This window comes from Hippopotamus amphibius, chromosome 11 (assembly GCF_030028045.1).
Source record: "Hippopotamus amphibius kiboko isolate mHipAmp2 chromosome 11, mHipAmp2.hap2, whole genome shotgun sequence".
In the NCBI taxonomy this organism is placed as follows: Eukaryota; Metazoa; Chordata; class Mammalia; order Artiodactyla; family Hippopotamidae; genus Hippopotamus; species Hippopotamus amphibius.
The window spans coordinates 108014628-108042047 of record NC_080196.1 but is presented as its reverse complement, the minus strand read 5'-3'; the positions used below and the strand labels follow the sequence as shown (position 1 = coordinate 108042047).

At 37.9% G+C, this 27420-nt stretch overlaps 1 protein-coding gene across 9 annotated transcripts in view; it reads left to right on the top strand.

The window, feature by feature from the left end:
• Positions 1-27420, top strand: part of RTTN (rotatin) — a 139093-nt gene that overhangs the window by 17726 nt on the left and 93947 nt on the right. For 8 of the 9 annotated variants that reach the window (XM_057700124.1, XM_057700128.1, XM_057700126.1 and 5 more), the window contains 11 exons: positions 5954-6124; positions 11516-11728; positions 12940-13052; positions 14444-14570; positions 17047-17172; positions 17703-17819; positions 18667-18806; positions 21485-21656; positions 23214-23313; positions 25327-25415; positions 25777-25894. In XM_057700124.1, coding sequence (XP_057556107.1) covers positions 5954-6124; positions 11516-11728; positions 12940-13052; positions 14444-14570; positions 17047-17172; positions 17703-17819; positions 18667-18806; positions 21485-21656; positions 23214-23313; positions 25327-25415; positions 25777-25894 — 1486 coding nt within the window. The remainder of the gene's footprint in view (positions 1-5953; positions 6125-11515; positions 11729-12939; positions 13053-14443; positions 14571-17046; positions 17173-17702; positions 17820-18666; positions 18807-21484; positions 21657-23213; positions 23314-25326; positions 25416-25776; positions 25895-27420) is intronic. The other variant, XM_057700127.1, reaches the window with a different exon arrangement.

Genomic DNA, 27420 nt, shown 5'->3' with positions numbered 1-27420 from the left:
AATGTTAAATAAAACAGTACTGCTGGAAATTATATTTGACTTACTTATTTAAAAGAATAAATGCTTCCTAGGAAAAATCTCATTCCTTTGAGCTATGTATTAATAGAAGCAGACAATTAAGTAGGATTTCTCAATGTCCCTACTTTTGCCAAGTTTAAAAAGAAAGCAGAAATATATTTTTGTTGTCATTAAAGATAATAAATGTTGACCAATTCAGTAATTAGATACCTGAGGATATGTAATCAATTCTCTAGATCTTTCTGAAGAGTGCTAATAGCACTCATGTCTGGAATTCCATAACTCAGCTTGTATAAGCATAGTCAAAGAAATTTTTTTCCCCACAAATTGAATATTTTTATTTCACTCGAAGTAAATAAAAGAAAAAAATATTTTCACTGAAATTATTATATTTTGTTAACGTAAAAAGTTTTTTCGATAAGCACTTGTAAAAGTTAGGATGACCTGAAGTATGTCATCCTTTCTTTGCCTTCCTATGAAATTAAGTTTATTTTTTCCTTATTCACATGGTAAGTTAGGTCCACAGAGTAAGGATCTTCTCCTCATGCCAGATAACCCCAGGCTCTTGGGGCTGTCTTCTGTTCATTTTTTGTCTGTCTTCTTTCTGTCACTGCTGTCACTTGATGTCATGAAAAGCAGTCTTTTCTCCTTTATGACTCATTCCTTCTAAATTCCCATCTGACCTGCTATGAGCTAATAACTTAGATTTCCAGGCATGTTGGAAGAATTGCTGGTTGAAGTTCAAGTGAAGTTGAGAGGATAGTGAAAGATTCTAGAGAGGAGGGCTTGGTATCCAGGAAGGGCTCAAGAAGGGTAATGGAAGCAGATTGTGAATTTGTAATTGGCTGAGTGGGATCTCTAATTAGCATATGCTTTCCCTGCTACTGCCTGCCAGTCCAGAGACAGCTTAGTTCACCAAACATTCTTTGATTGCCTATTATATGCTGGTGATAAATGGAATATTGCCTGCCATATCAGTAAACAAAGGATGTCACAGCCATCGCGATTGCAGCCACCACCAATGGTGAGCCTGTGAGCCCTGGGGGAACTCAGGAAGGAAAGGAGTACGTGCCATCTAGCAGCCATCAGACTGCAGCCACTCCCCATGGTGAGCCCTGGGGAAACTTCAGGATATGAACACATGGGATACTGGCCCCAGATAGCTGAGGTGCACATTGAAGGAATGATTTCAGTGAGCCCAGACTCTTGCATCTTCCCATACATAGTAAAGCGCTAAATTCCTTAACTGGAGATATCTGGTTTTCTTTAATTAACAATAATTTTTTGACATTCAGACTACTTGCCCTTTGTTACAAAACTTCTATATAACCTGGCTCCCCTCCTTGCCTCCTCGGAGCAGTTCTCTCAGGGTTACTTGAAATGCTGCTTGAAGTCCTAAAAATTCCTGCCGAATAAAATATAACGCTCAACTTTTAGGCTGTGAATTATTTTCTGGTTGACACTGGACACTGGGGGTGCAAGATGAGTAAGCAGCAGTTCTTCTCACTCTCGTGGGAGATAGAGAGAACATCGACTGCATTCCGCATGCTGTGCCTTTCATCCCCACGGCTCGTTTATTTTGAAATGTGAAGTTTTGTACCTCAGTCTCTCTCACCTGTTTCAGTCATTCCCTGCCTCCCTTCCCCTCTGGCAACTACCTGTTTGCTGTCTGTATCTGAGTCTGTTTCTGTTTTGTTAAGTTTGTTCATTTGTTTTGTTTTTTAGATTCCAAATATAAGTGAAGTCATACACTATTTGTCTTTCTCTATCTGCCTTATTTCACTTAGCATAATACTTTCTAGGTCCATCTGTGTTGTCACAATTGCAAGATTTCATTCTTTTTTATGGCTGATTAATATTCCATTGTATGTATATGTGGGTGCGTTTGTGTACGTATGTGCCACGTCTTCTCTATCTGTTCATCTGTTGGTGGTCACTTAGGTTGTTTCCGTATCTTGGCTATTGTAAATAATGCTTCTGTGAACATTGGGGTGCATGTATGTTTTTGAATTGTTTTCATTTTTTTTCCAGATATAAACCCAGGAGTAGAATTGTTGGATCATATGATAGTCTCTTTTTAGTTTTTTGAGGAACCTTTATACTTTTTGCTATGGCGGCTACATCAATTTACATTCCTACCAACAGTGTACAAGGGATCCCTTTTCTCCATCCTTGTCAATATTTGTATTTGTGGTCTTTTTGTTGATAGCCATTCTGATAGGTGTGAAGTCATACCTCACTGTTGTTCTTATTTGCATTTCTCTGACTAGTAACGTTGAGTATCTTCTCACGGGCCAAGGGTGCTTTGAAGACACTCCCAAGGAGGGAGTCTCAGGGAGGGCTTTTTGTAAATCGTGACTGGGTTGAGTTTAAATTATGAATACGATTTGGCTAAGGTAAAGGTCAGGTTTTTTATCTGGCAGAGGGGGAGAGGATGATGGGGAAGAGTGAATAGTGCTCATTGGTGGTCAAGGGTAGGGCTGTTGGGAGGAACGCAGGCCACCAGAGCATCAAGTGTGAGGTGGGTCTGGTGGGAGAGAGGCTGGAGGGTCAGGTGGGATCTGCTCACAGAAGCCTTTTGATGTGGTGCAGTGCCTGGTGAGACGTGCATGTGGAGCAGGGACTGGCTGCCTTGTGGGAGGGGAGTGGGGAGTGTGAGGCTGGGAGCATGTGGGGGAGAGGCACTTCATATGCTTTACAGACTCCAAACCCTGTTTGATGTTGTGTGGATAGTGGAGAAGTTGTTTGCACTGTACATTCTGTTTCACTGGGAATATTTAGAATATTTTGCTTATATTTTAATTCTGTAATTTTGTAAAAGCTTTGAATAGTCTCTGAAAACTGGAATTTTTTTTTTTTCCGGCATCAACTGTTTTACAGCTGTTTAATTATCGTTAGCCCAGCAAATTAAAACCTTGGACCAGATAGTATTGTTTTAAAATCCTTTCTTTTCCTAAAACATTGAAAATAAAACACTTTTTTTTTTTTTTGGCTTAGAGGAAGTGTTAGTAATAGTAAAAGCTTCAAGATTGATTCTTATAGTAACTTCCTTTTTATACTGTTCTGAGAAGTACATTTGATTCTTTGAAACAATTTCACAAGTAAATAGATTTTTACAAAAAGCCTTACAATACTGAGGTCTTAAATATGTTCATTGATTTAAACTGTAAATTGTCAAAGTTCGTCTTGAATAACAGAGATATGTTGTTTGTAGGTATATAAAAGTATTTTAATGGAGAAGCACTGTGTGGAAGAATTGCCAGTCCAGTAATAAGACTGCCACTGTGTTTCCAATTTGTTTTCTCTAGACCAGTGGTTATTAATATAAGTGCTATTAAATTTTTCTATTTTCGTTTTGTAAGGGTGGCCCTACTTTTGATTTAAATTTAAAATTTTTAGTTTTATTTCCGTGAGCTCAGAGAACATAGTCTTAAATATACATTGACCTTTTTTTGCGATTAAGTAAATGGGTAGTTTTAGTCAGTGTTCCTTGGGAACCTGAGGAGTTGTAGTCTTTGACAAATGTTCAAAGTTTGTATCTGTTTAATTTATTAATTAAGTCAAAAAGACTGAGTTAAAACCTGTAAATACACCTAAAGGTTTTGCCTGATATTTATGTTATTCAGACCACAGTGACTCACACATGTTGGGTCTTTACGCTCTATTATGCATTTCATCAATAGAAAATTACCACTTTATCTAGTTTTTTTGTTCTGAATTATTCATTATTCATATTTCATAGATTTTTGTTCATATTTCACTACACTAATTTTTAACCTTTTATGCACAAATATAATGTCTTTTTTGTATGTGTAAATTATTAATTTTTGATTTTTTTCTTCAGTATGAAATCATACTTCACTTATAGGAAAATTTAACCATTTTTAGTACAGTTATTATACTTGGTCTTCATGCAAAAGCTTTGCTGTCTTTTGTTTCCTTTTTCTTTTTTACTGTATAGATTATTTTATCTTCCTTTTACTTCTGCAGTGATTTGGAAAGTATCATGGTTTTAATTTTATTTGTGTTTACCTTAAAATTTACATTTATTGAATGGTCCATGTAAGTAACAAAAAGTGTTTACTCCTTTATATAATTTTTAAAATTGTGGTAAAACATACATAATGTAAAATTTACTATTTAGCTTTTTTTGAGTGTATAATTCAGTGGCATTAGGCACATTCACATTGTTGTACAATTGTCACCATTATCTGTCTCCGAAACTTTTTCATTATCTCAGAGTGAAGCTCCATACCCACTAAACAGTATCTCCCCACTCTGCCCTTGCCCCAGTCCCTGATAACCATTATTCTACCTTCTTTCTTTATGAATTTGAATATTTCAGGTACCTCATATAAGAGGAATCATACAGTATTTGTCTTTTTGTATCTGGCTTATTTTACTTAATATTTTCAAGACTCATCTTTTTCTAGCATGTGTCAGAATATCATTCCTTTTTAAGGCTGAATAATATTTCATTGTACGTATACCATCTACTGCATGTTGTTTTCCACTCATATGTTGATAGACACATTTCTACCTTTTGGCTATTGTGAATAATGTTGCTGTGAACATTGATGTACAAGTAAGTGTTTGAAATCCCTGCTTTTGACTCTTTTGGCCATATACCCAGAAGTGACATTGCTGGATCGTATGGTAATTCTGTGTTTAATGTTTTGAGGAGCTGCCATACTATTTCCACAGTGACTGCACCTTTTACATTCCCACCAGTAATGCACAAGTGTTCCACTTTCTCCACGTCCTTGTCAACATTTTTTATTTTCTATTATTTTTGATAATGTCCATCCTAATGGATGTGAAGTGTATCTTGTTGTGGCTTTGATACTTTATGTAACTTTTATAGGCCCAATACCTTTTAGTTTTGTTTCCCTTATATTTATCCTTGAATTAAGAAATTTCTGACATAGATTAAACTTTTTTTTTAGTTTACAGGTAATTTCTCATTTTAATTTTCATATATTTTCCATGGAAAGTTAAGAGTGAGAACTCCAGTGCTTTTTTTGTTCAACCCTTTTTCTGATGCTGTCCTTTCAGCAGCTTGTTGATAGGGTCACGTCAACATACCAAGAATGTATTTTGGTCTCTGTTATGATTTGCCAGTTAGTCTACTATATTTTAGCTTTCTCTTCATATTTTATGCATACCTTTCAATTTAAAAGATATAACTTCTATTTAAGTAAGTAGTAAGCTATCTAGAAATTTATGATGGTGGAACATTAGCTGTGAAACAACCTTATTACCTAAAGAGAGAGAGATTATACAATTTAATATTTCATTGTTTGTTAATTATTTGACTTTCCCTGTTTCATTTCTTTAGTAACTTTGGGATCACTTTGAGGGCAGGGATCATGTCTCTTGAACTAATGCATTTTCCCCCACATACCTGCCACTGTGTTAAGCATACACTCATCAGATAAATACTGGATGAGAAATTACATGCAGTGTTAACAGGTGGAACAATTAAGCACTAGAAACTAGGAGGAACTTATGGTTCATTAAGTTTTTGTATTTTGTTTATTATTAGGTAGAATTCTTCATATTAAATACTTAAAAATTGTTAGCTTTTTAAAAGATTTAGGTATGCTTATCACTCTTTCCTGCTGTTAAGTGTCTTAGCATGTATTGGTTATTCTTTTTTTTTTTTCTTTTTTAAATGATTACTTTTTTTTTTTTTTGGCTGTACTGTGTGGCATATGGGACCTTAGTTCCACTGCTGGGGATTGAACCTGTGCTGCCTGCGTTGGAAGTGCCAAGTCTTAACCACTGGACCACCAGGGAAGTCCCTGGTTATTCTTATAGAGAGGAATACATTTGTGTTATTTAACCGTAACGTTTTGTATTGTTCTCCATGATAGTTGCATATTGGCCCCTACGATTGATTGTCTTCCTCTGTTTTGTGTTCAAATGTTTGCAGAAAGAGAAACTGCTCGCGGTGTTGGGGTCCCTTGGAGACACCATGTGCTACCATAAAAGCAGTGTCAGTTTGGAGCAACCAGAGGCAATGCTGGTGCACCACAGAATGGCCTTTGTCAGCATCTCGCTGCTTGCAGTCCGACTGCTGCAGACGCTTCTTCCTGTTGAAAAGGTAAGGCAGATTGTGCGGCTTATTTGTGGTTTACTGGGCGTTACATTCTCTCTCCTGTTGTAAATTCCTTCCGATCATTTCATGGGGTACAAAGATTATACTGGAAATGCAGAAATTAAGAAATGGCTGACATTGTTGATTAGTTTTGACAAATCAATTGATAGGAAAAAACTCGCTAATTTTGTAAAGTTTTTTTTTTTTAAGGTAACTTAAAACTGTGGTGTAATATGTTTAGAAAAGTGCACATTTCAGTGCATTTTTACCAAGTGAGTGTATGTTTAAAAAGCGACCACCCTCCAGAACATGAAGTAGAACATGACCAGACTTTTCTGTCCGTTACCTCTCCTGTCCCCACCCCCCCAAGCTAAACTCCTTTCTGGCCTCTGTCATCCTAGAAGAGTTTGTTTTTGAGCTTTATGTAAATAGACTTATAAAGTATGTACTTGCTTGAGTTTTTTTTGTTTGTTTTTTTTTGAGATTCATTGTTGTTGCTTGTAGCAGTTGTTTGTTAATTTTTATTGCAAAATACTATTCCATTATGTGATGGTATGTTAAAGGTGATTTTAGTAGGTGTAAATATTTCTTTTAAATCATCTTATGGACTGTACTTTTCAATGGAGGTTATATCTCTGAATTTGAACGTTAGTGGTAAAAATATCTCAAATGACTCATGCGAGTTTTGCATAGTGTACTTACTGCAAAAGGAAAGGTGTGGCATCACGCTTAATTGAAGGTATGGGAGGAATTACTGCAGCTAAAGAACTATTTGCTGTGCCTTTCGTTTTCCTTCTTTATAGCCATCTGTCCTTTTGTTCCCTAGAATTCTGCAGAGCATGTAGTTTAAACTCCATTTTTTAATAACACATATGCAGTATATGCAATATATTATCAGGTCATCTGGAAAAATGTGAATAGAACATTAAATTTTAAGTATAGTGTTTTCCTTTGGGGAAAATAACATTTCTGTTCATTTTAATTTTTAACTTTTTTCATCAGTCATTATGTTTCTGCATAAAACTCTGTGTTAAAGAATGATAATTTTCCAAGGCATAAACATTATAAATTGAAGAATTTAAGTCACGTAAGACTGGAGTTTCATTTAAAATATAGGTATCTCACTTTACGTGATGATATTATATAACTGAAAAATCAGTAGTGCTACAATAACTTGTTATTAAGTGTTATGAATGATCTATCTATAGGTTGAGGTACTGTTGGAAAAGTTACTTGTCAGTTGAGGCATCGAGCTTATTTATTGCTTTCCTGATTATTTTCATCTATATGCTTATTTGGGCAGGAATCAATTAAAATAGAAATCAATAATTTATTTTATTTGACTTACTTTAGTGTTAGAATAATATAAAGCCAACTCTCCATCTCTTTTTTTTAAGGTAGTTATTTTTGGTTTTTGTTTTTGAAGGCAAATCAATATCTGTAATTTTTGGGAGCTCTTTTAAACATGTAGCTTGGAATTTTATTAGAACAGTAAATGGGGTCATTGAAGAGGTTGTAATTAAGGTATTGGTTTATGAATGGTCATAACTGCTTTGATTGATTAACTGAGAACTTTAAAATGAGATCTAAACAACAATGCTCTTCGATTGCTGTTACATTTCTCCTGAAGGTTATATAAGTACAAGCTTATGCTGCCCTCTGCCTGTTGCTAGCCCACCAAAAAGTGAAGTGGAATTTGAACTCTGAAACTTTCTACCTTAAAAGTGGCTTTTAAGTATTTGAGTTGCCATTTACCAAGTATGTAATATTGAAGTTAGAAAATGACAGTATGAATCTATGGAACAATTTCCTGAATTTGAAAGTTTTGGCAAAATGCCCCTGAAGACCTTTTCTTGAAATTGATAATTGCTCATTTTAAATAGATTTGGAGAATACCCATGTAAAGGTTAAAATGCATTGGTAATCTTATTAAAAATGTTCTGGTTGGGTAAATCAAATTGGTAAGACAAATGAAGTTAACTTCATTTGGTGGAAATATCTGGGAAATAAGAGCTAAAAACATTGGCTCTGTGCCAGAAGTAAGATCTCAGAGCATCCTAGAACCCCTGGTGACCCTTTCTCAGCCAAGCAGACTGCAGGTAAGAAAGAATTTATACCACAAAACTTTGACTTTTTTAGTGAGGTATATAAAATCTAATGATTGGGTATAGCTGATTGATTCAAAGCAGCGTTTCTCAAAGTTTAATGTGCAAGTAGATCACCCAAAGATCTTGTTAGTCAGATCTTGCATATTCTGGTCTGTAAGGTCTGGATAGGGCCTGAGAATCTGTACTTCTAACAAGCCCTGCCAGGATAGTGCCCGGGCTGCTCTGAGTGGCAAGGTTTAGAGAAAACGACACTGTACCCTTTCCTCCAGCACAAATGAGATAATAATGTTGACCCTTTTTTTGTTGTAGTTATCTAATACTGGTAATGGCTTTCCACTGAAATATCTTCACTTTTAGTCCCAGCTGACATGTGACTAATGCTTACATACGTAGGACTGCTGTCTTCAGTCTGGGGATAAACTTGGGCCATGCAAGGATTAAATGTATGACCTTACCTTGGTGTTTTGAGTTGCTGAGATGAGTTTCCGATATATGTATGCAGAGTGAAAATGTCAGAATTTGTTAGTGATGGGGTGAAAAGAGGAAAGAAAGGAAATTAATATTTATTGAGTGTGTTATCCTCACACTCTGCCCGGTGCTTATTTAATCCTCATATCAGTTATTTTTATTTTTCTGCCTAGAGTCAGAGAAAGCACTTTTAAACTAGAGCACAGTGCCTTTGGCGATAGATCCACTAGGATTTATTGTTTTAGCACAGCGCCCAACTCACTAAGTCTCCTTTGCTAATTCCTCTCTATCTTCCTAATCTCTTAAAGGGGTAGAACCCCAGGACTGGCCATGGCCCTTGTGAAATATCGTCCCATTTTCGGTCTTTAAGTGCCATCTATTTGCAGACACCTCCCATACTTATCTTCCCAGACCACACGTGTCACCTGAACCCCAAACTCATATGTATATATCCAGTATCCTTTTTGACAGCTTCAATTTACAGTTCACATCTCCAACTTAACATGTCCCAAACCTTCTTTACTTCCCTCACAAATGTGTTCTTCTTGTGGTCCTTCCTGTCTCAGTAAAGGGCACCTTCATTCTAGGGCATTCTTCATTGATAGTTGATCAGGAGAAAACCGTAGAGTCATCCTTGATTCCTGTCTTTCACACACACTTAGATCCAATCCCTTTGCAAAATGCCTTCTTTCTCCTTTGAACATCTGTCTGGAACCTGAACTCTTCTCACCACTCCCACTGCTGCTCCTGAGTTCACACCACCACCCTGTCTTGCCTGGTTTATTGCAGTAGCTTCCTCATTGGTCTCTCAGCTTCCACCCTTGGTCTTTTCCATCTGTTCTCTCCAGACTCGTCCTTATGCTTGCTCAGAACCTTCCAGCGCTCCCTCTGAGGACAGGTCCTTATGATGACCTGAGGCCTTACCTGATCTGGCCACTGCCCCCAACTCCATCCCTCAGTGCCGGCTCCACTGGCCTTCTTGCTGCCAAGTGTACTCTGTGTCTGAGCCTTTGCGCTTGCTGTTCCCACTTCTATGAATGCTTTTCCCTCAGATATCCACATGGCTCCTGACTCCTCCAGTTCTCTACTTGAATGTTACCTTATCAGAGAGGCCTTCCTCTGCCTCCACCTGCTGTCACTTCTCTGTTCCTCTCCATCTTCCCTATCCCCCAGTTTTAAAATGTTATTAGCACTCCTAGCCACACCGGGCAAGTATGGTTTACTCTCCTCTTTCTCCACTGGAATGTCAACTTCGTGAGGGCAAAGGTTCTGTTTTACTTCCTGCTGTGTCCCCAGGATCTGGAATGGTGCCTGGCATACAGTGGGGGCCCAGTGAGTATCTGCTGAGCGAGCAAATCATTGGTGACTAGGTAATTTAGTTTCTCTTTCTCTTCCTTTTTTTTCCCCGCTAGGAGAGTCCTTCACAGAATAAGATAAATTTTTCTTGACTTTGTAATAGCTGCTGTCTTAGTAGTTTTCTTTTTCTTTTCTCATGCTTAGTAACCTAAAATTTTGAATCCTTTAGCTTTTGATATTCATTTGGCATCTGTATTTCGTTTAAAAGCATTGTTTAGCCGATTTAGCTCTTAGGCGTTCAGGCAGTTAACGATTATCCTTAAAATAGGTTATCCATGAAAAAGTTATGACCAAACCTACTTTAACAAAGGCAGCATTTCAGCCATAGTAGTGAACTCTGCCACATGATTTTCTCTGAACGTTGGATTTTCAGTCCTTTTCATTTTCTTAATTGATGCATAGAATCCTATCGCAAAACTAGAATCATTAAAAAAAAACGAACAAAGAATCTTTTCAGTTTTAAGTCAACTGATTTGATATAAAACATACACTATTTCATTTGGGCCTCTTGATTTTATACTAATTAAAGGTCAGTCTTTTGTGAGTGTTCTAGAACTATTTTAAATATTACGTTGAATTTCTCCTTTCCCTTCTGAAGCACAAACAAAACCAAATAAAAATTAATTTTTGTTCAGATGTCTTTAGCTATACTTGATTTAGCGTTATTCATTTCAGTGTGTTAATAAGCCCTGGGCTATATCCTCAGGGGTTTATTGCATTTTCCTGGAGGTTTGTGTGCACCTGCACAAAATACTTAGAGAAAAAGGCCTGGTGCCTTCAGTTCAGTAGCAGAGGCATAAACGAGGTGTGGGCCCAGGGGGAGAGCAGTTCTTGGTGTTGGTGTGGGGAAGAGGAGGTATTCCGAATCCCAGGTTTTGGGAAAGAGTTTTTTTGTTTTTTGTTTTGTTTTTTTTATAAATTTAGGTATTTATTGGCTGTGTTGGGTCTTCATTGCTGCACTCGGGCTTTCTCTAGTTGCGGTGAGCAGGCGCTACTCTTTGTTGTTGTGTGCGGGCTCTTCATTGCTGTGGCTTCTCTTGTTGTGGAGCATGGTCTCTAGGCGTGTGGGCTTCAGTAGCTGTAGCATGTGGGCTCAGTAGTTGTGTCTCACGGGCTTTAAAGCGCAGGCTCAATAGTCGTGGCACATGGGCTTAATTGCTCCGTGGCATGTGGGATCTTCCTGGACCAGGGATGGAACCCGTGTCCCCTGCATTGGCAGATGGATTCTTAACCACTGCACCACCAGGGAAGCCCGGGAAAGAGTTGAAATTTGGACTTGGGATATTTTGGGCAGAGAAAAATTGCATCGAACAAAGGTGTTCGATGTGATGTATTGGGGGATAGAGTTTTCTTTGGAAAAGCATAGACTTTGTGATAGAGAATTACTAAAAAAGTTGAACTCCATTAAGATTATAGTTTATTATATTTATGTAAAAATGGTTAATTTTTTAATTTATTTTTCAAGGCAAGCCACTTTTTACCGGAGCCTATGTCAGCAGCATTATTTCTAATTTCTTTGGACATGCCTGTTTCTTTGGAATATCCAAATATTCATGAAGCTGTTGTGGCCTACTTGGAACAGCTGAATTCTGAAAACTACAGTATTTATAAACGAACTGCAGAGGCTGTTTATTCAATTGAGTGTACCTGTAACTTCTTGTCTGATGTTGGGAAAGAGGTAAAAAGTTTTGTTAATATCTCTTTAAAATTCCTTTGATAAATTATTTAGAAAATTTAACCTATAGTTTTCAAATTGATGGACATTTAACAATTGAATTCTTAGGGGTGGAATCTATTATTACTGAATGGCCCAATTATAAGATTAAGGGTATGATTATATAAAAAAGTAAAATGAAGATTTAGATTAATGAATGGTGTATATTCATGAGACCAGTGGTTTTTAAAAAAAACAATAATTATTAATATCTTTATTAGTGAGCTCCTCTTTGAAGTGGCTTACTGTATGTGAACAGGGTGACATGGACATAAACAGAATTATAGGGGCCGTTTTAGTGCTTATTTGTAGACACGTTTTTTTCCCCCTTATTTTATAGACCTTTATTTATTCTCAGAAAGAGCCTGATTTTTTATTACATAAAGTCATGAACTAGATTGTAAGGCAGTAGAATGACTTTTCATACCACGTTATAGCAATAATTATGTGTTTGTTATTTATCTCTTTTAGTATATTATTTAGTATGTTATCAACGAAAGGGTTAATGAGTCTTAAAATAGATGTCGATTACAATAGTTGCTTACTGTCTGAAAATACCAAAATGGGACCTGAAGATCTTGGAAAAATTAGGAGCAAAATTTTTATTCCGTTTAGTCCCTACAGTGAAGTTTTTTTGAACCTCATATTTTAAGTTTTCCTTATTTATCCACTGTTGTTTATTTTTATTTTCTTTTCCCCACATCTTTATGCCACTGTATCTTGTTTCCTCCATGATAGCATTTTGAACTGCCTTTTAGTTGAATTATTTCTGTGGCATTCTGCATGGTCAGTTAATCACACATGTAGTGATCGTCCTCTGTTTTCCTAGAACCAGGCAGGATGTTGGAAGTGGGAGGTGGATCTTAAAATACATGAGTTCTGCCTTAAGCTGCAATTAGTAGGGAGATAAGGCCATAGTCGAGCAGTCAAAGAACCATGCCACTCAGGGTTAGATCATATAATGTCTCAAGTGGCGCTGAGTTAGGCTTCTTCCCCACATCTTTCCTCCTGCGCTGACATTTTTGGTGTGCTTGTTGAGAGGGTTGACTTAAGCAAATGTGAACAGTCTCAGGGCCTCTGGATGATCTAATTTCTTGAAGTTGCTTTGTTAGCTGTTGAGAATTTTACTGTACATGACCTTGACATTTACTATTCCATTCTGCTTCTTTTTTTAGGGAGAGAAGAATCTCTTAGAATTAGTGGAACTGGCAGACCAAGCCTTACGTAGCTTTTCCTATCATCAGCATTTCCCCCTAATAAAGGAAATCATCTGCATTTGTTCAAAGATGTAATATTTTCTTTCTTAATATGGTTATATTATTATAGGTCATGGGTGTGTGTGTGTGTGTAAGCTTAGCAGCAATGAAAATGAAACTGGTCTTAAATCTTGTTATTTTTTAGTTTAAATTGCTTTTATGTTTTGACCTTTAAACTGTATATGTATAGCTGCATTAGGACAGTTAACTGTTTTATTCAAGAGTAAGTTTTAAAAATGTCATGCCTGGAATCAGCATGAATTATCCTTGGATTTTTATACATTTGGTGTCTTTCCAAACAAGTATTCAAGCACATATGTTTATCTTTAGCATTGTAATTAATAACTTGAATTGAGGATTTTTTAAATGTAAATTTTATTATTCCTACCTTTTATATGGATTTTTGGATTTTTGGAAAGCATCATGCATTGGTTAATTTATTTTGGGGCCACTGGAGCAGGTTTTTCTTTAAAAATTAATATTTTCATTGCTTTTGAAAAGAGTAAATTCCATAGTGATAAAAATCCTTTAAATATGGGATTTGTTTTTCTATCAGTCATCTCACATAATTACCTTTTTTTGTGATAAGAACATTGAAAATCTACTCTCTTAACACATATCAAGTATATAATACAGCATGATTAACCATAGTCCCCAGAAGTTACCCATCCTGCATCACTGAAACTTTGTACCCTTTGACTGACGTCTCTGCATTTCCCCCAGCCCTTGGCAACCACCAGTTCTGCTCTCTGCTTCTAAGAGTTTGAGTTTTTTAGATTCCACATATAAATCAGATCATGCAGTATTTGTTTTTCTGTGCCCTGGCTTATGTCACTTAGCATGCCCTTCAGCTTCATCCATATTGTCACAATGATAGGATTTCCTTCTTTTTTAAGGCTGAATAGTATTCCATTACATATATATTATATATATATGTGTGTATATATACACACACACAGACACATACATACCACATTTAAAAAAATCCATTCATCTATCAACTGACACTGATTGTTTTCATATATTGGTTATTGTGATTAATTCTGGAATGAACATGGGAGTACAGATATCTCTTTGAGATACTGATTTCATTTCCCTTGGATACATACTTAAAAGTGGAACATATGGTAGTTCTAATTTTAGTTTTTTGAGGAACCTCCATGCTGTTTTCCATAGTGGCGGTACCATTTTACATTCTAAATATAGGTTTCTAAAGACATTTTGTTTTTTTGTACTATTTAAGAGAGAATATTCTCTGCCTTGAAATAAGTAAATGCTTGGGTAGATATTAATTCTGGGTTAGTTAAATAAGATCCCAGTTGTAGGAATAGGAATAGGAAGAAACCCCTTTCACTGTGCTTTTCAGTCTCATGTTTAATACCTTACTTGCCTTAACTGTCTCGGATGTTTACCTTTTCACTAGCTGGAAATCTGCACAGGCCAGTCCATTACTACAAGGAGAAAGTCAGAAGGTGTTTCTACGTATGTTGTCTCACCCTTTGCTACAAGTGAAAGTTAAAACTTACCACTGCTGTCTGGAAATTATTAAGGTAGATTTTTTGGTTTTTGATTTTTTGGGGAGCATTAACAGTGGATTCTCTTATTATAACTCCAAAATTAAATTACTTGACCTTTTGGATGTGACACAAGAATTATTACCATAAAAATAGATGGTAGTTGTTAGTCAACTCTAAGAAATTTATACTTTTAAATTCCCTTAACTTAGTAAGTCTAGCAACTGAATGGCTTTATTAGAAGTTTTATTAAGAATTACATTTATGTTGTGCTATTTAATGATGGAAAAATTATAAGGAAAAGTTGACTTCTATCAAGTATTCAAAAGTGATTTCTATGCTCAGGAAAAGTTTTAGGTTATTATGGCTTAAATTTTATAGTTTCAGATTTGTTTTCTTAGTAATATTTTTCTTTTCTTTCTTTTGAAACAAATATTTCCTATTTATTTTAAGTTATAAAGTGTTTCAGCATAGAATAGTACATAAATATTAACTATTTTAATATTGAAAAGAACACTGTACATAGGACAATATCGAAAAATATATGTATTCCTATGTACTCTTGAAAATGTCCTCTTGTATTTAATACTCTTATAAGTAGTATCTACATATAATGTTTACATTTCTCCATTTTTACTTATGATCCTTCTTTATTCAGAGAAATAAAAATATTACTTATAAGTGAAGCTTCTTTCCTTTCTCTTCCCCCTTTCTACTGCCACCAAGATAACCATTCATAAAGTTGGTATTTATCCTTCCCATGCTTGTGTTTTATATATGCATATCTGTATAAATAATGTATATTATTGTTTATAAAAAAGTACATAATTTCACACCATACACGTTTTTGCTGCCTCTTCTTTTCATTTAATAGTAAGGTTTGAGATCTACTTTGTTGATTCATCATAACTGTTCTTTAGTTTGAATATACTTCTTCTGTTTAGTAATTAGTAGGTTCAGTTTACTTTTTTACTGAATACATTTTTCAGCATTTTCAGTGACAGTCTATAACTGATAGTGCATGTGTTTGAAAATGTCTTGATTTCACTTTACTCTTGAATGATTTGGTTAGCTGGATATAGAATTATAGATTGATTGCCATTTTTCCTTGGCACTTTGTCAATACTACTTTGCTCTTGTTAGGCTTTTATCATTGTTGAGACGTCTGCTATCAGTTAAAATATAATTTCTTAGCATTTTTTTGGCCTCTAGTTGCTTTTAAGATCTTTTCCTGATCTCTGGGTTCTGCAATTTCATTACAATATAACTTTGTATACATTTTTTTTAATTTATCTTTTTTAGTATGCTGCAGTTTGAAGATTCATGTCTGCCTTCACTTTTGGATAACTCTCAGTCATTATTGTTTCCTTATCCTTGCTGTTCTCTACAAGTGGAACTCTCATTAGATCTATGTTAGATCTTATTTTACCCTTCTTGCCTTTTAAGCCCTCTTAATATTTTCCATATCTTTTTTGTTTTGTTTGGATGGAATTCCTCAGTGCTGTCATTCAGTACACTGATTCTTTGCTCAGCTATGTCTAATTTGCTTTTTAAAAATTGTGGTAAAATACATATAACATAAAATTTGCCATTTTAACCACTTTTAAGTGTTCATTGGCATTAAGTACATTCACATAGTGCAGTCATCAACATTATCCATCTCCAGAACTTTTTCATCTTCCTAAGTTGAAACTCTGTACCCATTAAAAAATAACTCTCTGTCCCTCCAACCCCCCCAGGTCCTGACAGCCACCATTCTACTTTCTGAATTTGACTGTTCTAGGTACCTCGGTACCTCATACTTGTGCAATCTTATCGTCTTTTTGTGTCAGGTTTATTTCACTTAGCATCCATGTTTAGTATATATCAGGGTTGCATTCCTTTTTAAGGATGAGTAATATTCTGTTGTATATATACCACACTTTGTTACCATTCATCTGTTAGTGGACATTTGGGTTGTTTCCATCTTTTGGCTGTTGTGAACAGTGCTTCGGTTCTTTTGGGTGCATATCCAGAGTGGAATTTGTGATAATCTGTCAAGAGATGGCACAGAGTCATCACTTACATGCAGGTGCATCGCTGTGTGATAATGAAAGTCCCACATGTATGGTGTCCTCCCCTCACACAGACATTTGTCTGTTTTGATTTGAATTTTCTCTTTGTCAAACCTCAGTAAGCAAAATGCAAACACCTTAGGATAAGTTTATGATGTTGTTTATTTCCTTTGTGTCTGTTATTATGAATAACTTTAAAAGATTATGGTTGTCTCAGCATTTTGGTTATTTAATTTGTCAAGACCACCCTTGTTGGCTGAGGGAAACGTAATAGGTATCTCATGCAGACTCAGCGACCGTTAGTCAAGAGAATCTTTTTTTAATCTTCTACCAGTTAAAAGAAAAGTTTCAGTGACATAAGTACTAAAATTGGATTTGAATTATAAACAGAAGAAAGAAGGATGCTTTGGAAAAATCAGTGTCACTCAGTTTTAAAAATGTTTGGTATTATTTTGCAGGAATGTTTAGGCATCCATAATGTTGGTAAACCTGTGTCTTCCCTTTGTAATGGAATTCATTTTCTGCTTCACCCAAAAGTTCTGTATGAAATCTCTGCATTTGGTATTCAGGAGCCCAAAAATGAGGTATGGCATGTTAGAAGTAAGTACAAAAGACCACTCTAATTCTTTAGATACTCAGCTCAATCAAAGTAATATTCTAATGTAACAAGATAGTATGATGAGAAACTAAAAAGAAACTTGTCTTTGATGTATGGGTTCAGTTAAGTTGTTGTTTAACTAAAAAGAAATGTTAAAAAAAAATGAGGCTCGAAATACAGGACATACTTGTTCTCAGAGAATTCAGATCAAACAAGTTTTTTATGTAAGATGCAGGAACAATGCAGTAGTTATAATAAGTAGAGTATTTCCTTAAGGAACATTTTTAGTCAATGGAAAAATATACTTTTAAAGGTAAAAAAAAAAAAGGGAAATCATTAAGGGGGAAAAACTGGTTGAGAACAGAATGTGAGATGATGCGGTGGAAATAGGAATGTTTGAAGGAAGGGATGCTAATTACAGCACCTTTCCAGATCTTATGAAGTGTTACAGGTGTGTAAGGTGACTTAGCGGGCCTCTTCCTCTTGTTGGATTGTTTCCCCTGTGTTGTTGAGCAGGTGAACGCCACTGCCAGGGCCATCCTGATGTACCTGCTGCAGGGGCGACTGAGGATGACGGCGCTGACCTGGAACAAGTTTGTCGAGTCTCTGTGTCCTGTCATCCCAGTGCTGCAGGTACTCCGTGCTCCCCCACTTATGCGACCCTTTCTCTTTGGTGAGTGATTGATTTAAACACGCAAGCAGCAGAACCGTCATGCTGTGAAGAAGTGAAATGAAGCCACGAAGGCACTCTGATTAAGGAACAGGAAGTGGGCGGCTGTCTTGTTTCTGGCAGAAGGTTACATTTGTGCATTTGCGTGCACTGTGTGTCTGGGTGGGAGGTTAAAGAGTGAGGCGCAGGCATTTAGCATTGACTTTCTAAGTGGACTGTATAACAGACCTGGCTTCATGGGCTCTATCTGTGTGTATATGGAGTAGCGTGGTACTGTGATTAATGAGCTCTTAGAAACAAAGCTTTTTTAGCAGTCCTTCTGGGCTTAGGTGAAGGAGCAAGAGGAGTTCGGGGCCCTCCCTCCCTGGGATGAGAAGGTGGAGATGGGAGATGCCATCACAGGAACAGTCCTCTCAGAAGGGAGGGCCCGGGCCTCCTGCCCTGCCGCTGGCCCAGCTCAGTGGTACGCAGGCGTGTTGGCAGCACTCTGTCTGTGTAGCGGTGGGGACGGGTCTGAAGCTCTGGGATCCAGGGGCAGTGCCACTACTAGAATCGTGGAAAGTAGAAAAATTAGCAAGTGTCAGGAGGGTCGGCCCATTTTCCTGAAGTCCCCGGTAGTGTTTCTTAAATACAGTTGTATGTAGGCTTCTTACCTCACGGAGATTATTTTGAAAAGTCATCATGCAACTGAGTTGAAAGAAATTTGTGAGTTGCCTGACAGGTCAACACAATTCTTATTTTCAAGTTAAAAAATTAAGCAGTATATGTGCACAATCAAATTCTAATTTCTCTTTTTATGAAATGTGTTAGGGCTACGCGGACACGGAGGACCCTTTGGGTAACTGCATTCTCCTCCTGGGCGAAGCGAGTTCTGAGGCCGGCGAAGGGATTCTGCCCTGCGCCACCCGGTTGAAGTTCATGCTGAGACTGCTGCTGGTGAAGAAGCCGTCGTACGTACAGCAGAGTCTTCTGCGTGGGGAAGATGAACGGGGATGTTCTAGGAGAGGGTGGTAATTATATCCAACAGTATAGAACCAAAGGAGGTAAAGGAAAGTGATTCTCGTATTAGACAGAGACGGGGAGTTACTGCCTGAAACTCCCCGAGAAAAGGCCCTTTGCACGAGGCCTGAGACTCAGTGTTGGTCTCGCAGCTGCGCCATTGGATCGGCCTGTGTGGCGGCGTCGCGGCCCTGGTGCTGTGCACGCAGCCGAGGAGGGGAGCAGGTTGCAGAACCTGGAGTGCATTCTCATCGCCTTCTCGCTTGAGAAACTGTTAGCTTCCTGGAGTGAAACTTTTCTCATTAAATATTTGTTCTGAAAATTAGAGTTTTTCATGAAAGTGTAGTGGACCAGTTGCCTCACGTACCAGGGTATGAAGTACAAGGTATTAATCTTGTTTAGCTTGTCCTCTTTGGGAAACTGAAAAAGTGTCCTTTCCGCCACCATTTGTGTGTCATTTTAGCTAAAAGAAAAGGAGAGAAAGATTGTCTTCCTTCCCTCTCTGTCAGCGCAACATGCATCTTCTGTTACTCTCTTTAGGTGACAGCGGTTAGATTTTCCCTCACTGAGAAGAGGAAAAAAGCTTAGAATCAAGATGGATAAGCGGTGATGAAGAGAAGGGGTTGGTTGGAAAGGCTGGGAGGAACAAGCAGACGTCCTTGTGACAGTGGATAATTTTGTTTTCCCCATACCTACATTAGGGTAATACAGTGGCTTTTTATAAGCAGATGATCAGATGAAAAGATAAGGAGGTCAGTGAAATAAACTAAAAGGTTAACAGAATGGAAGGAGGAAAATCAGAGGGGATTGTGAGGGCCGCTGGGTCATGTAGAGAGGAAAGGGGTGGTGGTGCAGGAGGCGGAGGGGCAGTCAGGTTAGTGTGTTTGCGCTTCTCAGGGATTGGCTTCTGCAGATGTTCCCGTACACCCTGGGCAGTGGCTTTATTAATGTGCTAGTGGAGAGCTCCCTACCCTGACTTTGGTGATTTAACACAGTAGATATTTATTTTCCGCTCACCTTTGGGGGCCCAAAGTCTCCAGGTAAAGGAAAACACTCTTATCAGGCAGGACATCCTGAGGGCTGAGAGACGCCCTCCCAGGAGCCAAGGGCAAGGCCAGACCTCTTTTTTTTAAGCAGTCTAGATTACATATTTATTTTCATTGTTTGACTAATTCTACGCATCTCACCAGACCATAAAAGCCATTAGGCAGGAAGCCGTCCATTGGCTTATCTTTACATCCTCAGAACATCGTTGAGTACCTTGGGCAAAAATATGCTCAAAATGTATTTGTTAAAAGAAGTAAATGAGGAGAAATAATCAGACTCTGGTGCTCATGCTAAATCTAAAAATGCTGCATTTATCTACCAGAGGAGGAGATGCGTGAGCATATGCCTCACCTCTCCCGCTCTGGCCTTTTCCCTGGAGGTGGTGGCACTTCCTGCGCTGACAACCCCCGATGTTAGTGCCGAGAGCGTTGGCACAAAGGAAGAGCGTCACGGGGGTGTCTGGCTGCACTAAGCTTTCATGAGGTCCCAGCAGGTGGGAGAGGGAGGTTTGCCTAACTTCCCACACCATCTTGGAGTAAATATTTGCCTTCCAAAGATGATATCTATTAGCAGTACAGTAAATTCCTGCTTTCTGTAGATTTGGTAAGCACTGGAGAAGCGTGGTCGCCTGTGGAAACCTAGCAGCACACGACAGAGACACGACACTGCCCTTCCAGAAATGGGCATGTAATTGAGAAGAAAGATGTATCAGTTATACTTTACTATTAATTGTAATAAAGCAAGATCAGTGTTGTGATGGGGGTCTTCAGGGTGACAGGACACAGGCTGTGCTGTGGTCGGGAGGCCTCCCTGAGTGTGCAGGTTTTAATCGCTGTCTCACACGTAGTACCTGAAACCTGGAGCTTGGATTACCGCTTAAAATTCGCCCAGTGTCCACGTAGTCCAGGAACCTGCCTCGGTATCTCCCAGCTCATTGCTGTGCGTGCACGCGATGGTTTGTCTCGTTTTCCACTTCATTGTCTAATGGCATGCAGGAGTGAACCTTTTCTTGAAATCGCCCACCTCCCCACTCAGCTGACCTTAATGCTAATCCATCCCAAATGAGAAGTTCAATGGGAACCAAATGGGTTTCATATTTGACGGAATCTGTTTCGCCCCCAGTTTCTCACTTTAGCTATTAGAATGATTACTGTCCTGGAGATATGACCTGCTGTTTGGACTCTGTTCATGGGTCTGTGATAGTTTTTATGATTGAGATGGGTGACTAGACTTGGAGTCAGGAGTTAGGATTTTTTTTTTTTTTTTAGGAGTTAGGATTTTTAATTTGAGTACTGACTTACTGGAGTTGAGGTGATGTTGACAGTGAAGTTCGAAGTCTCAGTCTGCATCTTCACTTGTAATTACTGATTGTTTATTTCTGCTTATTTATAAATGTAAAATGCAAGAATAGCTACTTATACACTAAATATTTTAATACAAAAAGTAAGATGTCATCAGTAATGTCACTATAAGCATAGCTAATTATTGTGTTGATTGTAATAATTCTTTATGATTATGGGCCTTTATAATTCTATACATTTGTATATTACAGAATGTTAACCTCAAGACTTTGTTTCTTCAGGGTCCGGGCGCTGGCATTAAAGCTTTTAGCATGTCACCTTGCAGCGGAAGAGGGGGCGGATACCAAGCGCCCTTCAATTGATGCCAGAGTTCTCTCCAGAGTTACTAACTTATTTATTGTGAAAAAGCCTATTGACCTCAAATTGGATGACAGAAGGGAACTGATTATTAAGGTGATTATAACTTTCAAGCATGTTTATTTATTTATAACTGTGTGGTTATTTGATGTCTTTTATGTTATATTCTTCAATTTGTGTTACACACCGAGGGAGAGAAATGGTGGCATCAAGTGTGGTTCTTCCTGCCTAATGTGAAACTGTGTCCTGGCTTTTTGTGGCTTCTGGATACATTTGTTTATTGAACAAATATTTCCCGAGTGCCTGCTATATGCCAGGCATCATGTCCCTTTTCATTCAGAATATACACTGGAAATGCAAATTAATTTGAATAGTATCTTAAATACAACATAAGGCTAATCTAGTGGAAAGATGCTGTGATGACTCTTAAAAACAAATATTACTAACATAAAACTTCTTTTTCTTCTGTTAGAAATTGCTTGTTAATAGCAAAAAAAATATTCCTATGAGAAAAGTTTTCAGCCTCTTTATTACAGGAAAAATACTATAGAAGGCAAAGGAAGTTTCTTTTAAATGTTACAGTGGTTCTGAGATTTTTTTTTGTTTTGTGAATCTCTTTTCTAAATCTCTGGCTTTTGCCCTCTCCTCAGAGGCATAGTCTTCATCTCCCTGTCTGTCCAGGACTGCACCCAAATCTTCACGGACAATGCAGGATCAGATAAAGCACGCTGCCCCTTAGCGTCACAGGTTCTTTCCTGTGTTTTGTAGCTTCTCCTGTGGCTCCAGGTGTGCAGTCTGGCAGTTCTTATTTAAGTCTAGACCATCCCCCGAGGCCTGTGGTAGTGCCGTAGAGCCACATGTAACACAGTGGATTTTTTAAAATGGGGAAACACATTCAGTGTTCTTCTAGGAGGATTGGAGAACCTTCCACAGGCCACTGACCAGGTCCTGTTGGGGACTTCCTGAATACTAAGCCACAGGTGGCTTCCTGTGCCCTGTGTGTGGTGTGGAGGAACGTGGGAGTGGGGTTCTAGAACTGTCTTTCCTGAGCCCACGTTAGGGCTGCAGATGGCAGTGGGTGGGAGAAAGGAGGAGTGTGGTCTCTGTCCTTTTCTCTCCGCTTTTTCTGCTGTGTTTTGCCTCCTCACACTCTGTTCTGGCAGGAAGTGATAGTCAGGGACTGGTACGGGACAAGGGGGCTTGGTCGGAGTGCTGGGCAGCAGGCCCCAGGGAGCTGTCTGCCTCAGGGTCCCTAAGAGGGGGCAGGGGAGAGGGCCAAGGGGATGCCAGCTGTGGCTTCTGGAGCAGCAGAGAAATCCCGAATTGCATGTCTGGGTCCCTGTTCTCGGGCCAGCCTGGAACTAACTGTAGTGATGTTGTGTAAATTGGATGTCTTCTGTGAAATTCTTAAAGTGGCTAATGGGTTATGAATGGCTTCCGAGCAGAAATGTACATTAAGAGGAGGCTTATTTCACATGATGGTTCTTTGTTTTAGATCCTAACTCCCTCCCTGACCTAGCTCATCATTGTTGCAAATGTAACTATATCAGTTACTTAAACAAGTTGGCTTTAGAGCTTTTGTTTTTATAATTATAGAATTTTACTGGAGAATTGGAAGTAGATGGAAAAAAATTTATTTTTGTTTGTTTTCAGTTGGAGACTGTTGAAAAGGTATATGAAATCTTTATCTCTGATGATATTGATCTTATTTTGAGAAAGTCGGCCGCAGAGCAGTTAGCTGTGATCATGCAAGGTAATGTCTTTTAAGGAAGATGCTGCTGAGAATGGAACTTTAGATGCTGTGTGGTTTGTAGGCCAGTCTGGCCTGTGGCCTGTTTTCCTTTTGCAGCCTTCAAGTTAAGGATGGTTTTTATATTTTTAACAAAGAATACATGGCAAAGGCCATATGTGGCCAGCAAAGCCCGACGTATTTACCATGTGGTTCTTTACAGAAAAAGTTTGCTGACCCCTGGTCTGAATTATCATTATTTGACCTGTGGAATGACATTTGATAAAATTATCTTCCTTCTGAAATGTTGATATAATTCTAACAGTAAATCACATGATCCTTTATCAGTTTACCTAGTACATGATGTTTCAGTTTGTTCCATCTTGCTTAGAGAAATTGATCAAATTGTACTTTGTGGGTACGTAAGATAAAAATAATGCACTATGTATTTTCTTTAAAGGTTTATTTTTAAAAACAAGTAGTAAAATTTACTCTTAGCTTTGTTCATAGTGTTGTTATTCTTTGAGTTTTTAATTTTTTCCTATATGTGATGTATGTAATTTATCTTTAATGTTTGAGAGAAATAACTTTGCATTTACATAAAAATAATTTTTTTAGCTTGAAAGGTGGGGTGTGATGAACATTCTCTTCCTGACATTAGTGGAAACTGGGAGGAGAGAGTAGTTTGAAAGAGCACATTCACCATATTTATGATTTTAATAACAATAATGGAGACTACAGAAAGTAAGGCTGGAGCAAATGTGGAGAGCCTTGGCTAAGAAGATTAAAGAAAACTTCTAGAGGGTATCGTTTTGGTATTGTTTCGGTATTTCAGAAATAAAGTTCTTAATTTTGGTATGTACTGTATTGGAGGGTAGTGGAAACTACCTTTGTAAAATGGCAGCTAAAGGTAGTTACAGTGATAGCTATGAATTAGATATCAACTTTATATTTGTACGTTTTTCTCAATGACAATATAGGAGGACAAATTAAGAAAATTTGTCTGCAAGTTGTGAAATACTTGTAACTAATCTATAAGCAAGTAAAGTCTTTGGTGCTAGTAATATCTCTTGTACCTGTGTGTGTGCGTGTGTGTGCGTGTGTGTGTGTGTGTCTTAGTCTGTCTGGGCTGCTGTAATAGAATACCATAGACTGGGTGGCTTATAAACAGCAGAAATTTATTCTCACAGTTCTGGAGGCTGGACAACGTCCAAGATTAAGGCGCCGCAGATTCAGTGTCTGGTGAGGGCCTGCTTCTCGGTTCATAGGTGGCTGTCTTCTCTCTGTGTCCTCACATGGAGAAGGGGCAACAAAGCTCTCCTCTTTTTATAAAGACACTGATCTCATTCAGGAAGACTCCACCTTCATGACCTCATCACCTCCCAAAGGCCCCACTTCCTAGCACCACCACATTGGAGATTAGGTTTCAAACATACACGTTTTGCAGGGACACAGACATTCAGACCGTGGCAGTGTATACACACACACACACACACACACACACGCACGCACGTGTATGTTTATTAAGAGAGTTCATATTCTTTAGAAATATGTAGAGTATGTTATGGAGCCTTTCTTTTATATTTGCTCTTAACAGTTTGAGGTTAAAAATATTGCATTGATACTGATAGAAAAATGCAAGTCATATTTACACATTAGCTTGTGGAGAATTCTAAACATTTTGAGATGATGGATTTGGAAAAGAGAAGAAATGTCAATGAAAGAACATAAAATAATTTTCCATGTATAAGTAAAAGGGTTCATTTGTATACTTAAAATTCTAGTCCTTTTCAGAATCTGAGCTAGTTCATTGAATTACTCTTATTTATTTTTTTATATTACAGAAGTAAGATGTGCTCTTTACTTAAAAGTTTTCAAATTGTTCAGATGTGTATAAAGTAAGAAGTTTAAAGTGTCATCCTCTAATTTTCAGCACTAGGTGTAACTTTTAAAAGTTTGAAAGTTGTGTAGATGTCTGTATTTTTATAACTGTAGAAAATGTTCTTTAACTTTTAGTCATTTTTCTTTGGTCTACAGATATTAAAATGCATGCTGTGGTGAAAAAATTATGCTTAATTGACAAGATAATTGAGTATTTAAGTGAATGTGTGGGTCAGGATGGTGAGGTAAGACATATTTTTACAAATTGGTGTTTTTATTAATTAAATTTGAAATGAATTCAACTGGATTTGGTTGAGTACTTGGAGTTTCAATCCTGAGTAACACCCACTACCTTGTTCATTTTTTTATTTCTAAAAGTGACTGAGGTTTCTAAAGGAAAGCTAACCTTAAAATTTCTATTAGATGTGTAAGCAGAAGTATATACAAAACTTACTTTCAGTGAAAAATAATTCTTAATGATTGCATTTTAGTTTCACAGAAGTTTGGTGAAAAAGTATGACATTTAGAAGAAGATGATGTTATAGTATATCTTATTTCATCTTAGAATTGATAAAAATAAATGACTGTATTCTCCCCGCTGGCCAGGTGGTCGAGTGCCTGGTGCAGCCGAGCCTTACACTGCTGAGGAAGGTCCTCTGTGCTGACCCTGTGCTGCGCGTGTCCCTCTCCCAACAGCCTGCTCTCTTGACCCTGCTGTTCAGAGGTGAATAAATTCTCATAGTAGCGAGCTCAATCTGAAGCTTTAACTGTAGGTAACATTTAGTTTCCACTTTACTATAGAATAACAAAGTTTATTGGTGAATATGCCACTAAAAAACCCATTGCAGTGGAAAATGTTTAACGCTTTTGTCGAAATTTTCTTAAAATCTTGTAATAGAGTTAACCCTTACAGTGGAGAAGGACTGGAACCTCTGATGGCTCTTTGCTCCTTGATGTAGCTGGCGTTTGGTGCTCGGACGATCAGCTATCCCCTGGAGAGAGCGAGCGCTGCAGCTGTTTGTCACTGCTGCCTTCTTTCCTGTGTCTGTTTCCTCAGTCTTGTTTTGTTTGTGCCTTTAAATCTGACGCTTTGCTGTGATAACTGATTATGTCCTTAAATGGGCATTAAGAGTGTGTAGACCCAACCTGTGGGGAGTGGGAACTAGACCATCCTGAATGACTCTGAGCATTAATTTATTACATTTTATAAAGCATTTTTTTTAAAGCTCTTTATTGGAATATAATTGCTTTACACTGTTGTGCCAGTTTTTTTCTGTACACTAAAGCGAATCAGCTGTATTTATACACATATCCCCATATGCCCTCCCTCCCGTGACTCCCTCCCACCCTCTCTATCCCAGCCTTCTAAGTCATCACCCATCATCGAGGTGATCTCCCTGTGTTATGTGGCAACTTCCCACTAGCTATCTGTTTTACATTTGGTAGTCTATATATGTCAATGCTACTCTCTCACTTCGTCCCAGCTTCCCCTTCACCCCCCGCTTCGCTCACCCCATGTCCGCAAGTCTGTTCTCTACATCTGCATCTTTATTCTTGCCCTGTCACTGGGTTCATCAGAACCATTGTTTTTTTATTTTAGATTCCATATGTATAAGTTAGCATACGGTATTTGTTTTTCTCTTTCTGGCTTACTTTGCTCTGTGTGACAGTCTCTAGGTCCATCCACCTCACTACAAATAACTCAATTTCATTCCTTTTTATGGCTGAGTAATATTCCATTGCATATATGTGCCACATCTTCTTTATCCATTCATCTGTTGATGGGCATTTAGGTTGCTTCCATGTCCTGGCTGTTGTAAATAATGCTGCAGTGAACATTGTTGTACATGTTTCTTTTTGGATTATGGTTTTCTCTGGGTATATGCCCAGTAGTGGGATTGCTGGGTCATATGGTAGTTCCACTTTTAGTTTTTTAAGGAACCTCAATACTGTTTTCCATAGTGGCTGCACCAATTTATATTCCCACCAGCTGTGCAGGAGGGTTCCCTTTTCTCTGCACCCTCTCCAGCATTTATATGATTTTTTTTAACCCCTTTCAATTTGGTTGTAATTGAGTAAGGTATTTAGATGGAGAAATTCCATGTAATTTTGTTCTCTTCTTTTTCCTCTTCTTTTCTGACTGTTCTCAGTAGAGAGCTTTGGTAACATTCTGTGCTGTTTTCTTTGCTGAAAGTGTAGGCCACTGCTTTTAAATATTCTACAGGAGACATCTTGATCAAATGTCTCAAT